The sequence below is a fragment of the Cnephaeus nilssonii genome (genome assembly GCF_951640355.1).
Source record: "Cnephaeus nilssonii genome assembly, chromosome: 3".
Lineage (NCBI taxonomy): Eukaryota > Metazoa > Chordata > Mammalia > Chiroptera > Vespertilionidae > Cnephaeus > Cnephaeus nilssonii.
In genome coordinates this window covers 49,216,143-49,231,105 of record NC_137074.1, presented here as the reverse complement: position 1 = coordinate 49,231,105, position 14,963 = coordinate 49,216,143, and the positions used below count along the sequence as shown (strand labels likewise).

At 42.1% G+C, this 14,963-nt stretch overlaps 1 protein-coding gene across 3 annotated transcripts in view; it reads left to right on the top strand.

The window, feature by feature from the left end:
- FGF12 (fibroblast growth factor 12) overlaps nucleotides 1-14,963 on the top strand; it is a gene marked incomplete at its 5' end in the record, with an annotated part of 401,111 nt that overhangs the window by 132,878 nt on the left and 253,270 nt on the right. The window contains one exon of one of the 3 annotated variants that reach the window (XM_079767429.1): nucleotides 8,120-8,318. The exons of the other annotated variants lie outside the window; for them this stretch is intronic. Within the exon in view, the coding sequence (XP_079623555.1) occupies nucleotides 8,120-8,318 (199 nt within the window). Of the gene's footprint in view, nucleotides 1-8,119; nucleotides 8,319-14,963 lie in introns of those variants that run through there. 3 annotated transcript variants of the gene reach the window in all.

Sequence of the window (14,963 nt, the reverse complement as noted above, 5' to 3'; positions counted from 1 at the left end):
TTTTACATTCTAATGGGAATCTTCTAACCACAAGTCTCTTCTACAATGAAGGGGTATTACTGGATTGGTGACAGTGGAAATTAGAGAAGGGCTGCAGTGATGGGGAGTCACTTGAGGCAGATTCTGTAACATACTCAAGCCATCTGGGAATGAGCATAACCAAGTACCAACCATGTGGTTCAAGCTAAACTGATGTACATTTTTTAGAAATGTGAGTGGAAGAAATGTAATTTTATCCTATTTTAAATTCCTTTAATTCATGTTTTGATTTAATTTCCCTATAGTTTTCTTATAAAACTCAACTTGAATTACTGAACTAAGGAGGGGAAAGTGTTTGAAGGCCACATCCTCAGAGCCAAAGGATACCCTCTTGTGGCCAAGAGTGGATAACCACTACCTTAGTTAGTTCTGTGGATGAGAGAGGCAAAAACAATAGAGGGAGAAGTTTTTGGACATTTGTATCCCCCTCCTTTCCAACATTAAGTAACTTCTTCAAGGTCATTTATAAGATGTGAAACCCTGCTAAGGAAGCACTAGAGGGATGTGAATGAAAGGATAACAGTTTCATTTTTCCTCTATGTGACCTAGTTAGGATATGAGAGACATTGAGTTCAGAAGGCCTATAATACACTCATAGATCTTCACTCATCTGTTTTGTGACCTTGGAAGATTATATCACTTATTGAAGTCTCAGTTTTTCTGTAAAATTGGGTATTATTATCTCCTTAACTTTACTCACAAGGTTGTCAAGAATCTAAAAGAGATATTACATGGGGAGATGATTATTAAACAGTAAATACTCTATAAATGCAAATGCTAATTCCATTTATATTACATGATTATAATTGTTCATGGTACCATTTTTTATTGACACACAGGGTGGGGGGTTGGTAAAAATACGTTTCCTCCCAACTTCTATGTTCTTCTAGCTAACAGAGATTAACAAGAGAAAAATAAATTTTAAATGTTATTATTGATTTTAGAGAGAGAGGAAGTGAGAGGGAGAGAGATATAGAAATATTGATAGGCTGCCTACTGGGGATGGAGCTCAAAACCTGGGCATATGCCCTGACTGGGAATTGAACCTGCGACCTCTTGGTGTATGGGATGACACTCAACCAACTGAACCGCACTGGTTGTGTAAGAAAATAAAATTTTAATACATGTGCAGAGAATACATATAAGCATGAGAATTCCAAAAACAGTGAGGCAAAATTGGGTATATATGTCATATTGGACAAATAAAAAAAATAGGGGGACAAGTTCTGAGATTTCAAAAGTAAAAATGGGCAATTTAGGGGTAGCTAAGAGAGTGGCAAGCAAATTCCTGCTAGGCAATTTGGACACCCTGGGTCACATGGGGGTTGACCCAGTTAACAGGCCCCTGCTTGGAGCCTTACTATCTACCATACTTAACTCAATTTAGGCTAAGTTGAATAGGCTAAGATTTCCTTTTTGGAGCAGGTCTTTACATCTGAGTCTCTTGGACAGGAAAAGGGGAAAATGTTCTTTCTGAGTCTTTTATTTCTTAATAACCAACTTAAAATCAATATCCTGAAAGACACTTTTAGGGTGGCAAAACTTTGTTCTCTTTCAAGTGTAATATAGCGGATAAAAGGAAGTAAATTACATGGGTTACATTTGAACTCTACCGATTCTTAACTGAGTGACCTTGATAAAGCAACTTAACCTCTCTGTGCCCCAGTTTCTTCAGTTATAAAATGAGGATAATGGCAGAACCTACCTCAGAAGTGTTGTTATAAGGACTCAATGTGTCTATAATTGCAATGCACTTATTACTGTGCAGGAAGCTTAGCATAGGCTCAATTTTACAGAAAAACTGAGACTCCAATTAGTCATATATTTCTTATCAAAAAGAGACATTCTCTATGACATTGATAATGTTTCTACTTGAGCAATAAGGATACCACCATTAATATGTGTTATAAAGCATTAAGTCTATTGTGTTTCATAAATTGAGAGATGGCCAAAGCCAGAGAAACATAACATGTAGTAATTCAATTGTTGAACTGTTGAATGAAACACCATAAAAATTTGTTGTATGAATGAATTCACAAATTATTAGAAGGTAATTATGCTTTTGCTGACCTATTTTAACAGACAATCTGGCAGAGAAAAGAAAATGGAAATATAGTTACTCTATGGGATGAAATTCATGGAGAAATGGTCTTCTTCTGCCTATCGAGCTTGCTGTGTGAGAGCCTAGGGATCTCGTATTCACAAAGCTTCGAGACAGGGGCTGTTCTTAGAGAGGGATGATGTATGAACAGAGCTAGGTTCCTTTGTGTTCCCAACAGATAAGAACATTGACAATATTCCACTAATGAAAATTTTGTTTGCCATTACAATGTCAAGTTGATTTCTAGCCTTTGTTAAATGCATTATGTCCAGGAGTGAATGATGATGTCTATGAATTACAGATTATGTTTTATATCATTATCACTCTTCTTTGAGCCTTGCAGCAGCCTACTTAGATAGGTACTACTAGTTTTATTTTCATTGGTCTATTTCGCAGATATGCTTTACTCTCCAGTGGCATACAGTTAGTGGGTGACCAAGACCAGAGACAAATAAGATCATGATGGTACGCACTCTAAGCTTGCTGAGGGCAGGGAGAATGTAGAGGGGTATAGAGTTACCCTTGGGAACCAAAGAAGAGCCTTGGAACTGAGCAATCTGTGCTCAGTTCAGAATTTCAAGTGAATGACTACAGTAGTCCTAGTTGTTTGGTTTGGGAGTTGGAAGACATGGCTTATGACTAAGAGAAAGACTATTAAATATTCTGTGTTTTGTCATTTTAAAATATGGAGAAGATGAGCCAGCAGGCATGGCTCAGTGGACTGAGTGTTGTTCCATGCACCAAGATGTTGCTGGTTCAATTCCTGGTCAGGGAATATGCATGGATTGTGGGCTCAAACCCTGGTAGGGGGCATGCAGGAGGCAGGTGATCAATGTTTCTCTATCATGGATGTTTTCTATCTTCTTCCCCTCTTTCTCTTAAAAAAATCAATAAAACATATTATTTAAAAATATGAAGAAGATGAAGACTGTCCATGTTTCATTTGTTTGATTGGAGATCAGAAATATAAATGTAACTATCTAATTACCTTTCAGTGTGTACTGGCAACCTTCTCCAAAGTAATTAAATGTGTTTTCACCCATGATATCTCCAGAATTTTAAAGGGAAATTCTCAAGTTGTGCAAAGGAAGACAGTCTAAAAATCAAGGTATTATTGTCCCTCAGATATTCACCTTTAAAATAACCTGATTGTTTTACCTAAATCATCAGTAAGCTTTTTAAATCTCATTCCTGTCCCCAAAATACAAAGATATCAGAAGTGTCCTAGTAACCAAGGAAGAAGACTTGTGAGATTTAGTGGCCCAGGTAAGAAAGTTATGAATTTCTGGATATAAAACAATTAAGTATTATTTCTGATCTCAGTGGCCATGTTCATAGGTTCTACATAACTTCTTAAAATTCCCTTTGCTTACCTGTTTTTTTTCCATTGAAGAAATGGAATAATGATGTTGATGAAGACTTAAAGGGCTACACAGCTGAAAAGCACTATGACAGTAACTGCAGGAGTGCAGGGGGGAAAGTGAAGTCTTTGTGGTCTAATCACCATGTTCTTTTAATAGAGATCTAAAGACAGGGATGATGTTGCTCTCAAAAAGCTGACATTTATTGTTTTCGTTTTCTTCCTTAAATGCCTAATTTGATGCTGTCATGTCAATTCAGAGAGTACTTCAAACAGCCACTGTTACCTGCTTTTCCATCTTTCCCCCATCATCCTCTTCTATCTTATGACTGCTACAGTTATTACCTTCTGCATCAAAACATCCTTATTTCTCATAAACTCCCATAAAAAAATAAACTCAAAGATTACATAATACACATCCTCTTTCCAGGTCCCCTCCCCTTTTTTGAATGGAGGGAAGTAGGGGGCACTATAATCTTGGAGAAAAGTGTTAGACTTTGAAAGTCTGAGTTTATTTCTTCCTTCTAATATTATCTTCACTTAATATATATATATTAAACTCTCAAACTCTGACACCTGAAGAACTTGTTAAAAACTCAAATTCCTGGCCTGGCTGGTGTGGCTCAGTGGTTGAGCATTGACCTATGAACCAGGAGGTCAATGGTTCAATTCCCAGTCAGGGCACATACCTGGGTTGTGGGCTCAATCCCCAATAGGGCGTGTGGAGGAGGCAGCCAATCAATGATTCTCTCTCATCATTGATGTTTCTATCTCTCTCTCTCTCCCTTCTTCTCTGAAATCAATAAAAAATATTGATTTCAGGGTTCTACTCATAGAGATTTCTCCACACTGTGAGAAATCATCAGGAACCTGCATTTTAAAAAGCATCTCAGAAAAATAGTATGCATTTTCTTAAAAAAACAAAAAAACTACACTGTCATCATCTCTTTCACTCATTTGGCATTTTCCAGTTTTCCAAATGCTTGCGCATACATATTTAGTTCTATGAGGTGGATGTTTGGAATGATTCTCACCATTTTGAGCATAAGAGAGAGACTCAGAGTTTAGCAATGATTTTCTCAAGGCCTCACTATACACCCACCTCTTGCTAAGATTTCTCACCTTAGCTGACCTTTTTCTTCTTGGGTGTTGAACTGAAGAAGGCAAGGAGCCCCAAAGCCAGCTAGTACTATCTGTGCCTGCCTTCCTCAAGAATGAGACAGGTCTTCTGGTAGCCAAGGAAGGAAGATCATTTTATCTGTGGAATGTGAACATTTGCCTAATTGGTACAGTGCTACTTTGATTTTATTAAGTTATCTTTATTGTTGAAAGTATTATTTTAAAATGAGGAGCCCCCTTACCCCACCCAGATGTACTATTAAAATTGTATTCACATGTTTTGTTCTGTATTGTTAAAATGCCACGTTCTCTGTCCTAATTCAGCCACACTGAACTATTGCAGGGGATCTGTGCTGCCCACTGGCAGTTGGGATTCCCCCCTCTCGGACATCTTGCTATTGAATCTTCCTTCCAGCTGTCTGCCCCATAACCCCTGTCTGCCTGTGTTATGCCCAGAGGTAGCATGAAAGTTCCAAACCCCCCAGCCACAGTAGGGCTGTTTGGCAGAGTAGTGCCTGGTCTAAACACCTTACAAACCTCAATCCTCCTCATTGCCTATGTGAATTTCTGGTAGATCCACAGGTTAGTGACCACAGGCAGAGAGTTCCTGGAGCCTCTCCTGCTCCCACATTCCTTTTCAGTAGTTTCCAGGGCCCGCATTTTCCTTGCCTTCTACTAGGGTGGTCCCAACATACACCTGTCTCTGCTTGGAAATCACCCATTTAATCTCTGGGCACTACCTTTGACACAGCCAGGTGTCTAAGGGGAGGCATTAGGGATATTTGAAGATAAGTTGAAGAGAGAGCGTAAATATAACTGATAGCCACTTTGAGACCTTGGCATGAATGGAAGGTGCTTATTCCTTTTGCACTTCCAAAATCTTTCATGCTGCATTTTAACTTGGGTGGCATGATCTCCTCTGCTGAGTTTTCTGTAACATCCAGCAGTCCCCACAAGCACTCCCAGAGACCTGATTGTACTCCAAAGCTGCTTGTTCACTGCCCTTGTCCACAGTCACCGTCTCACCTTACCTCCATTCTCCCTTGTGCAGGGTGCTCACTTGGTTCCTCATTCTAGGGAGTGAGCCTGTTTTGCAACTTTCCAGACAGAACCAAGAAATCTGGTTCAAAGGAAGGGGAAACACTTTTCCTATTCCAGGATGAGCTAAAAGTGGGGCTCAACCTGGGGGCCCAAGATAAACAGAGAATTCTACCTGCTCCAGATTATTGGAGAGAGGGTGCACTGCCTTCTTTCAGCTCCCCCACCCTTAACCCCCTTCCCTGCACACTCAGTCCTCCAAAAGGCGTGGGGTGGTGTTTTCTCTTGGGGGAGGGACCGGACAGAGCCGACCCAAGCTGCAGTTTCCTTGCTCTGCCTGAGAATTTCTCATCCAAACCTCAATCACGTAGGATTGCGTAGAGAGGAGAAAAGGGGAGAGACAGAAGACAGAGAAGGTAGAGAGGGGTGACAGGAAGGAGAAGAAGGGAGTCTGGGAGCAGAGGGCGCAAGGCAGAGGAGGAGGACCTGAGCACCCGGCTGGCTCTTCCTGCGCTCCTGGAGCCCGGCCCCCACCTGGCCCCACCTGGGCGCTCTGGAGCTTTCTGGAGGGTGGACCAGCAGCACCGGAGATACTCCCACCACCACCGCTCTGGGTCCCACAACCATCTCAGCAGCAGCCGTCCCTGCGTGGAGTTTCCTATGGAGCGAGCGCTCTAGCCCAGCAAGCAGAGCTCAGTGGGAGGCGGTGACAGCGCGCGGGAGCTGGTTCAGCTCCCGGCACCCAGAGCCCCAGCCCATGAATGAGAATCCACCCTGAGAGCCCCCTCCGGGGGGCCTGGGTCCGCAACGAAGGAAACCCCGCTAGCCCAAGGCTCTGAGCGGCCACCCGCACAAGTTGGGCGAGTTGGCAGCAGCCCTCACCTGCCTCCTGGCCGGTGGGGCCCCAGAGTCTGCGTCCGTCCCTCCCTCCGGCCTCAGGACCCTGTTGGACGCTCCGCCGCCTCCCGCAGTGGCCCCAGACGGCCCAAGGGCCCCGCCTGCGCCCCTGGCGCTAGACCATGGTGGGCAGCTTGGGCCGGAGCCGCAGCCACCTAGAGCCCAGGTCGCCTGCAGCCAGCCCCCGCCCCACCGGAGCGGACGCGCGGGTGTTCACAGCGCACTGGTTACTTCCGTCCTCAGCCGGGATGGGCCCCGCTGGACTGAGTGATCGGCCTCCTGTCCGCCGGTAATCCCCATCTGATCTGCTGCCCGGGAGCCATCGACTGCCAGGGGGTGCGAACCCGGGGCCAGCCTGCGCGGAGATGACCTGATCCAGCACGCCCGGGCACCTCCTCCTTCCTTTGCGCCCTCCGAGTCGGTGCCGAGACCGGCTCTGTGCTGCGGGAGGACCATGGCGGGGAGCTCCAGTTAAAGGCGTGTGGGCGCCGCGCTGGAGAGGACACCTTCAGCATCGCTGCCTTTTGAGGGGGCTTATTTAAACGACTGAGTCATTCCAGATTTAGGATTCCCTAAATAATCACCGACTGTGCCCGTTTCGTGCCAGAAAGCCAGCGGAAAAGAAAGAGCACCCGCTCTTGGGACCCCGGTATCCCTGCTCCCGCGGGTTGCTCCCTGAGGAGTGCCTAGCCCTCGAGGATCTCCCTCCCTCCCTCTCGCTCTCCCTCCTTCCTCCCCAGCCCCCTCATTCCCTCCCTCCTCCCTAGCCTCCTGCCCTCTTTGCCTTGCTGCTGGCTGGCGGGGAGTCCGCTCGCCGCAGAGGTTCCCAGCTGCCCCCCCTCCCTGAGCCCCTACCCCGACTCCTGCTAACCGCTCCCACTTCGCGCCTCTCCGGGTGTGAGGAAGGCGGCTGGGGAGATGCCATTCTTAGACCTCACCCAGCCGGGAAGGACCTCCTAATCTCCAGAACTGCGGACCGCAGGGAGTTAAATTGCTGCCTTCCTCTCCTTCTCTCTGCGGTTGGTGGCTTGTTCTCTAAAGGAACGTTTTATTCACTTTTGAAGTGTTTTCCACGGGGGCAAGCCTCCGTACCTGGTCCAGACTCTGCTTTATAAACGGGTTCTGTATGATGTGTGTGTAGATATACTTTGGACACCTGACAACGCTTGCGCCTCTGCAACAGGGGCACGGCTTGTTGTTGTGCACATCTCTCTTCCCCTTCCACTTGGTACTCTGAAGGCAGTGTGACCCAACTCCCCAGTGCCCCCGGGACGCCGATCGCTTGGGGTGCACGCGTCTAGTTAGCAGGAAGGCCTGGGAGCGCCCCGCCCCCGCCCCCTCCGCCAGCTGTTGGGGGAAGTTTACATCTGGATTTTCACACGTTTTGTCGCTGCCGCCCAGACTCTGATAAACCTTGTGGGCGCGGGTTTTCGGAACTGCAGCCTTTTCAAACCTTAGCACTGCCTCCCGCGCCTCCAGGCCCCCCGAGGTCCGCCCTAGCCCCAGCGGAGAGCAATCCTGAGGGCGCAGTGGAGCCCAGGGCCTGGGTCCCGCACTGAGCAGCTATGGCTGCGGCTATAGCCAGCTCCCTGATCCGGCAGAAGCGACAAGCGAGGGAGTCCAACAGCGACCGGGTGTCGGCCTCCAAGCGCCGCTCCAGCCCCAGCAAAGACGGGCGCTCCTTGTGCGAAAGGCACGTCCTCGGGGTATTCAGCAAAGTGCGCTTCTGCAGCGGCCGCAAGAGGCCAGTGAGGCGGAGACCAGGTCAGTAGCAACCCCGACAATGGGCTCCCCAGAGGCTGACACCCTCCTCCTCTTCAGCGAAACACCTGGGAACAGGCATGGAAGGGAACCAGTATTCCCTTCCATTCTGGCCCCCCTTCTTTCTTAATTTTCAGACATCTCTCTGTCACCCTCTTTCAGTTAATAGCTTCTTGTCCCATATTTGGGGAAACACTTTATACCTTGCTGTAACTATGGTTTGCCCTAGGATGAGAGTTATGCACATAGATACTTCTAGTCCCATGTAGCCTGTAGAACTGTAGAATCCTTCAGGGCACCTCATTCATTTTTTTATTTCTCCATCCATCCATCCATCCATCCATCCATCCATCCATCCATCCATCCATCCCTTACATTACCTACTGAGAACCTAAATATAAATAAGCCCTTTATCCCTATATCTCATACTACTTAGCACCTTTCTTGACTCATAATAGACCCTTAGTAGACATCCGACAATCTTAAATTTATTCTCTTTTTCTAACTCTTCCTCCAGCAACACATGATACTGCATCATTCAGATCTTCCTGTCAATTTCTCACCTCCCCATGTTCCCACTTGCCCTTTCACATAGACCTCCTTTTCCTATGCTCTACCACCAGCTACTCCCATGGTTGCCAAGGACTCTGCTCATTAACTTTTCTGCCCCGTTACTCCCGTTGTTTGTACACTCACCCTTACTTTTGCCACAGTAAGGGGAAAACGTAGTATCTGCAGTTTGGTCGCAGGGAGGGTAAAGAAAACTTTAGACTTAGAGATTTTCTTGGCAGGCCTTTCTGAAACTGATTCTCTTATCTGGCCCTTAATTCAAATGGCTGGTCTGTAATGTGTGTCTGTTTACAAAGGGAAATTGGATCCCTGGAGTTTCAGAGTGATTCCTCCCAGCTCAAGCCAGGCCAGTGTCCCAGCTTGAGAGAATAAAAGCAGAATTGCCCAGGTCTGTGCCTCCACCAGATTTTATTGATCCTCTGGGTGTGGCCTGCCGGGTCATTTATAATCTGCAGATATTCTGTCCATACTGTGGATGACTGCAAGGAAATACTGCCCAGAAAGAAAGCTTCCATTCTGTGATTAGTAGACTCGTTTAGGTTGGGTCTTTGCAACTCCGTGATGTTCTCCTGGGTTCCAGGAATGAGGCATATGGGCCAGGTTCAATTGGGGTGAAGAAAATGCTTGGAAAGTTTAGACAGTTGGGATCAACAATTAATTGAGAAATTTGGGATTAAGTCTTGTGAAAAGCCATCTCAATCTCATTGTTCCATTGGGTTTTCATGACATTATTTTCTTTGTAGCGGGCTCCTTTTCTTATTCTGTGATGTTGATAAAATAGTAAATTTCAGGAGTAAACCAAAATCATTATGATCCCGAGGCAGGAGCTACTAAAGTCTCTGTTATTTTGCATCCAATTAATTTCATAAGTTGAAGCTTTATACAAAAACCAGAGTTGCCTCTGCACAGTGAATACTTTGCATTAGGGGAAAATAAACTTCCTGGTATTATGCAGTAATCCTTTGGGGGCCATCTTCTCTCAGGGCTTATGTAGTTTACAAGGAACTTCAAGCCTCTGAATTCAATGTGATTCTTATGTCTCAGTCTCTGAAGTATGTTCTTGCACTGTAGTTAGGATAATTACATGATATTTGTGAATAGATCTTACGCAGCCTCCTCATTTCAAAACTAGCTAATAAAAATGACAGGTGGATTGTATGTATGAATGGATAAGGTAAACTCACCTCATCTTTGTTGAAGTTTGATTTGCAGATGAGCTGTTTGCATGGCTTACTTTTGCATAGGGAAATTGCTTCCTGTGGCCCTTTTCTTAGCATCTCATTTGAAAATAGAGAATTTGAGGGAATTGCTGAGTTTAATGTTTTCTTTAGTGTTCATTTAATCTGCTCCTCTTTTTCATCTATTTAGTGTACATCTTGGCAGAGAGGATCCTGACTGGTGACTTCCTTTAGCAAAAGTGTCACAGTAATCATCTGGCAGAAAGATGATAATACCTGTTAAGACAGGCCCAATGCAAGGGTGACATGCATGTATCTGTACACCAGGGACTTCAGTTTGCTGCAGCTTAGCTTAGAAGAATGTGAGTGTGGGGTACCAGAAAGCTTTCTGGGAAGACAATAGTGTGCTATCATCTTTACTAACAAAGCCAAATAATTAATCTTCTGATTTGCTGTCAGCAACCATGATTCATGTAACAGGGCATGAGCCTATTTATAGGGCGATAGCACTTTCCACATCTCAATTTCAGAGAGAATTCTTTAACTGGATTGGGAGGAAGTTGCTAAACACCAGAAATAAAAACTATTTGAGAGCACCTGTTTTATAAGGACTTTGATATTATGTTCACTTAATATTTCAGTTATTCTTCAACTCACTAACGCATATTCTTGTGAACTCCAAATTGAATCACCAATAGTACAATGGTCACATTCCGTTGCCTAGACTTTCCAAGGATTGAGGCTGAGACAGTGAAACTAAGCCAAGTTTGAATGGGAAAGGCCACGGTTGTATATCTGATTTCAGGTCTGACACATTTAGTGTCTCTCAATCTCTTGTCTTAGCTCACTGAGTTTTGATATGTCCAATATTGAAACTTGATAAGCAGTGAGAGTACTGAAATTACATGATGAAGGTCTCAGCTTTCAGAATCATGATATTGCAGAATGAAAATGTGAGAACTGGCAGGGTGGACCTCACATCACACACTTACAGGGCTATGGTTCACATCAGATACTTTGTGAATGTCATCCCTGGAGCACAATGTGATGGCTTACCCTGGGATTGTGTAGCAAAACTCTTGCTTATATGAGAAATCCTAGAGTCAGAATTGGTGGTTTATACAAGCTTACACAGCTATACTGTGGCAAAATTGGGACCAGAACTAGATCAAATTGATTTTTTTTGCCTTCGCTCTTTGCAACACAACACAGAAAAAAAGTAGAATGAAGAACTTGGTGTCCTCTCTCAAAGGATGGGAATAATTTTGTGTAATTTTTTTACCATTAGGAATTGTTGTTCTGCTAACATTTTTTTTATATTTTTAATAGATTTTTGAGAGAGAGAGAGAGAGAGAGAAAGGAAGAAAGAAAGAAAGAATGAATGAAAGAAAGAAAGAAAGAAAGAAAGAAAGAAAGAAAGAAAGAAAGAAAGAAAGAAAGAAAGATTGCTATAAGAATGAAACATCAATTGTTTGCCCCTTGCAAGCCCCCTTTCAGGGATCTAGCCCTGACCAGAAATCAAACTGGTAATCTTTCTGTGCAAGGGATGCACAACTAACTGAGCCACACTGATCAGGGTGTTATCTTTATTGTTTTGTAATTAGAATAGGAATAGGGTGGGATAGAGGAGGTTACTGGTAGAGGGAGACATAGGTTAAGTCAGGCAATTGGGTTCTAAAATGATCATCCTATAGCTAGCATGCATTATAGAAGTAAATCCAATAGTGAAGACATACAGCCAGCATAGGAATACTTAGTTCCATAGGCATTGTGTGGGCTGTAGCTCTTTCGAAATGAAATGTTGAAAACCTTAAGCTGGCAAGTTGGCTGAGGTCATTGAACCATAAAAAAAAAGCCTTTAGAACATTTCTCTTTGTTCACTTTCTAATATAGGAAGAAGCATTCTTTTGGTCATTGTTTGAGTCATTATGTATGTGTGAAATACCTGTATGAGCCAGGCCAGCTAGAATATTTTCTTAAATGTTGATACCACTTAATTTGCTATATTTAGCCTATTAGTGCATCCATGTGAGTTACATAGCTTATTCATTTCCTACATTTATTTTACTTATGAATAGAAATACAAATGATTGACTTTAAAGTATTTATGTTTTGACTGAGAAGTTACTACAGGTAATGGCTAGCACTCACAATGAAAAGAAGGGTGTTGATAGAATCTCTGAATGTCGGAGCGGCCATGAACCTTGGATGGAGGTCATCCAGTATCACTCTTTAATTTTTCAAATTAATGCCTTTCTGGAAAGTACAGAGTAACTAGACAAACCTAAATCTGTGTATTTGAAGTGATTTTGTGTTTTTATTATTTTCCTATAAAATTTAATTTCTCCCCTCAAATTAGAGCATTTAAAAACTCAGCAATCAGAAAATTCATTGGCTAAGTAAATTACATATTTTTCATAAATGAAGTATTTGGCTTTATATGCTCCTCCCTTTTTAAAAGTGATGTAGTATATTGCCCTGGCTGGTGTGTCTAAGTGGGTTGGAATGTTATCCCAAACACCAAAAGGTTGCAGGTTTGATTCCCTGTCAGGGAACTTACCTAGGTTGTGGGTTTGTCCCTGATTGGGGCATGTACTGAAGACAACCTGACCATGCTTCTCTCTTACATCAAAATTTCTCTCTTTGTCTTTCCTGCCCCCCCCCCTTCCCCTCTCAAAAGATCAATGAACATATCCTTAGGTGAGGATCTTAAAAATACATATAAATATAGATGATGTAGTATATTTACACTGAGTGGATACAATAAATCCAAGAAGAGATTATAATTTTTATTGCTTTTCATTGTCTATTTCTCTGAGTTTTTATTTCTACTGTAATCAAATTATGGATATTCAAAATATTTTAGTATTATTCCAACTTGTATTGGTAGATGTATAATATTTAATAGCACACTCATTCAATTTTTTACTATCAAATACATCCTTTTAAATAGAAAAATCAAAACTTTAAGAAGACAATTGATGAAATGGGGAAATGATGCTTACTCATGTTATCTATGGAATATAAATTAGATTTTTAAAATTGAAATAATTTTGGTTCATATACACATCAAGTATAGATTCATATGACAAGTGATATTTTACATGAGTAGCAAGCATTCTTACTGCATTTTCTCTTTTAAAAGTGTGACTCATGTTGAACAACAAAATCAGCATAATTAAATATTTGTCTTGCTGTTTGTTTAAAAATAACAACAAAAAACAAGCTTTTCTCTTCAGAAACCCACTCTAGAGTTTAAAATGATGTTTTGTATGTGTTTTTAAATCCTTTTTTCTACAGTAGTGTGTTTTCGTCAACAAATTATGCTTCCATTGTAAGAACACTATAAAATAGCAGGTACTGCGGAGTCTCCATCTCTCTTTTTCTTTCTTTTCCCTCATCCCACAGAGATCTCATCAAGCATAACTCAGGATTAAATCTTTAAAGTTTTAATGAAGTTGATATTCTTGAACAGAAATAGAAACACAATTTGCAGGAAACGAGGCAGTCTTTGTATTTGAGGAAGCAAGAGGAATATTTTTGGAAGACCTTTAGAAATGAAAGCTTTGTATCATAAAATTATATTTAAAAAAATACTGGGTTTACTAGGATCATACCACCTTGCTGTTGTTCTAGGTGAGAACATATTTATGCACAGATATTATATACAATGTTGATGTGGTTAGGAAAATTTGTTAATAGTGACTACTTTTTTTCTTGTCTCTTTCTTGAGTGCTTCATCAAAATGTGTATTTGCTATATATATTTTCCTTCTGGAATTATAATATAGAGGGTGTCCTCCAAAATGTATACACACTTTGAATGATTATAAAGTCAGTATTTATTAGCATACAGTTCATTTTCAAAATTTAAAAGAATCTACACAATTGAATAAATTTTTTGTCAATGCCTGTTTTCAAACTGATGACCATTCTGATCCAGGCACTGCTGATAACCGGAAGCCATGCAATAGCAAACATCAGGAATCATTTCGTTCGGAATTTGTGCACTCTCAATTCCTTGGCTGTTGCCAGTTTTGTACCGTAAACTTTATCTTTTATGTATCACTATAAAGAAAAGTTCAGTGGCACTTTAGAATAAATTTTCCTTGTTCAAAGCTTAGTCTGGTTTCACCCATTATTTCAAATCACTTAAACCTGAGAAGGAGTGAAAATTAAGTGAATTATCAGCTGTTAAAGTGTGTATACATTTTTTGACACCCTATATTTGATGAAGACTCTGAAAGACAGCTTCATTAAACATAGGGACCCCTGTAATATACTTCATTTTGAGGTTCTATTAATAGCTCACCAATCACACTGCAGAGCTTTACTTGTTGCCCAAAGGAAGATGCACCTCATCTAAAGGGCTCTGATTCTGAGGCCACCTCCTAAGTGTCTGTGAGGAGGAGCCTTAGGTGCAAAATAACCATGTATAATAATAGCTCCTAAATATAACAACTGACTACTAAATGACTTCAGGATGTACAGTTTCTTCACAATTTTTTGTGCCTTTTATATTTTATGTTTTTGTTTGTTTTGAATTTTTATTTATATTTTACTCATTTCTTTTCTTTTTAAAATTAAATTTATTGGGATGAAATTGGTTAATAAGATTATGTAAGTTTCAAGTGTACAATTCTATAACACATCATCTGTATAGTGATCCACTGACATAGGTTGTCCCATCTTTGAAATAAGAAAACTAAGCTAAGTGGCAGAAAGACTTGTTTCAGGTTCAAGGAGTCAGGAACTGGCTAAGCTGTGCCATGACACCCAGCCCCCACACTGCGGGTCATCTGTCTTTATCTTCCACCACCTTTAGCTAAGAAGGCTGAATCTGAAAATATCTCACTTGGTTCACAACGGAAACTGTTGTTGGGGGGAATCCAATGGAGAGT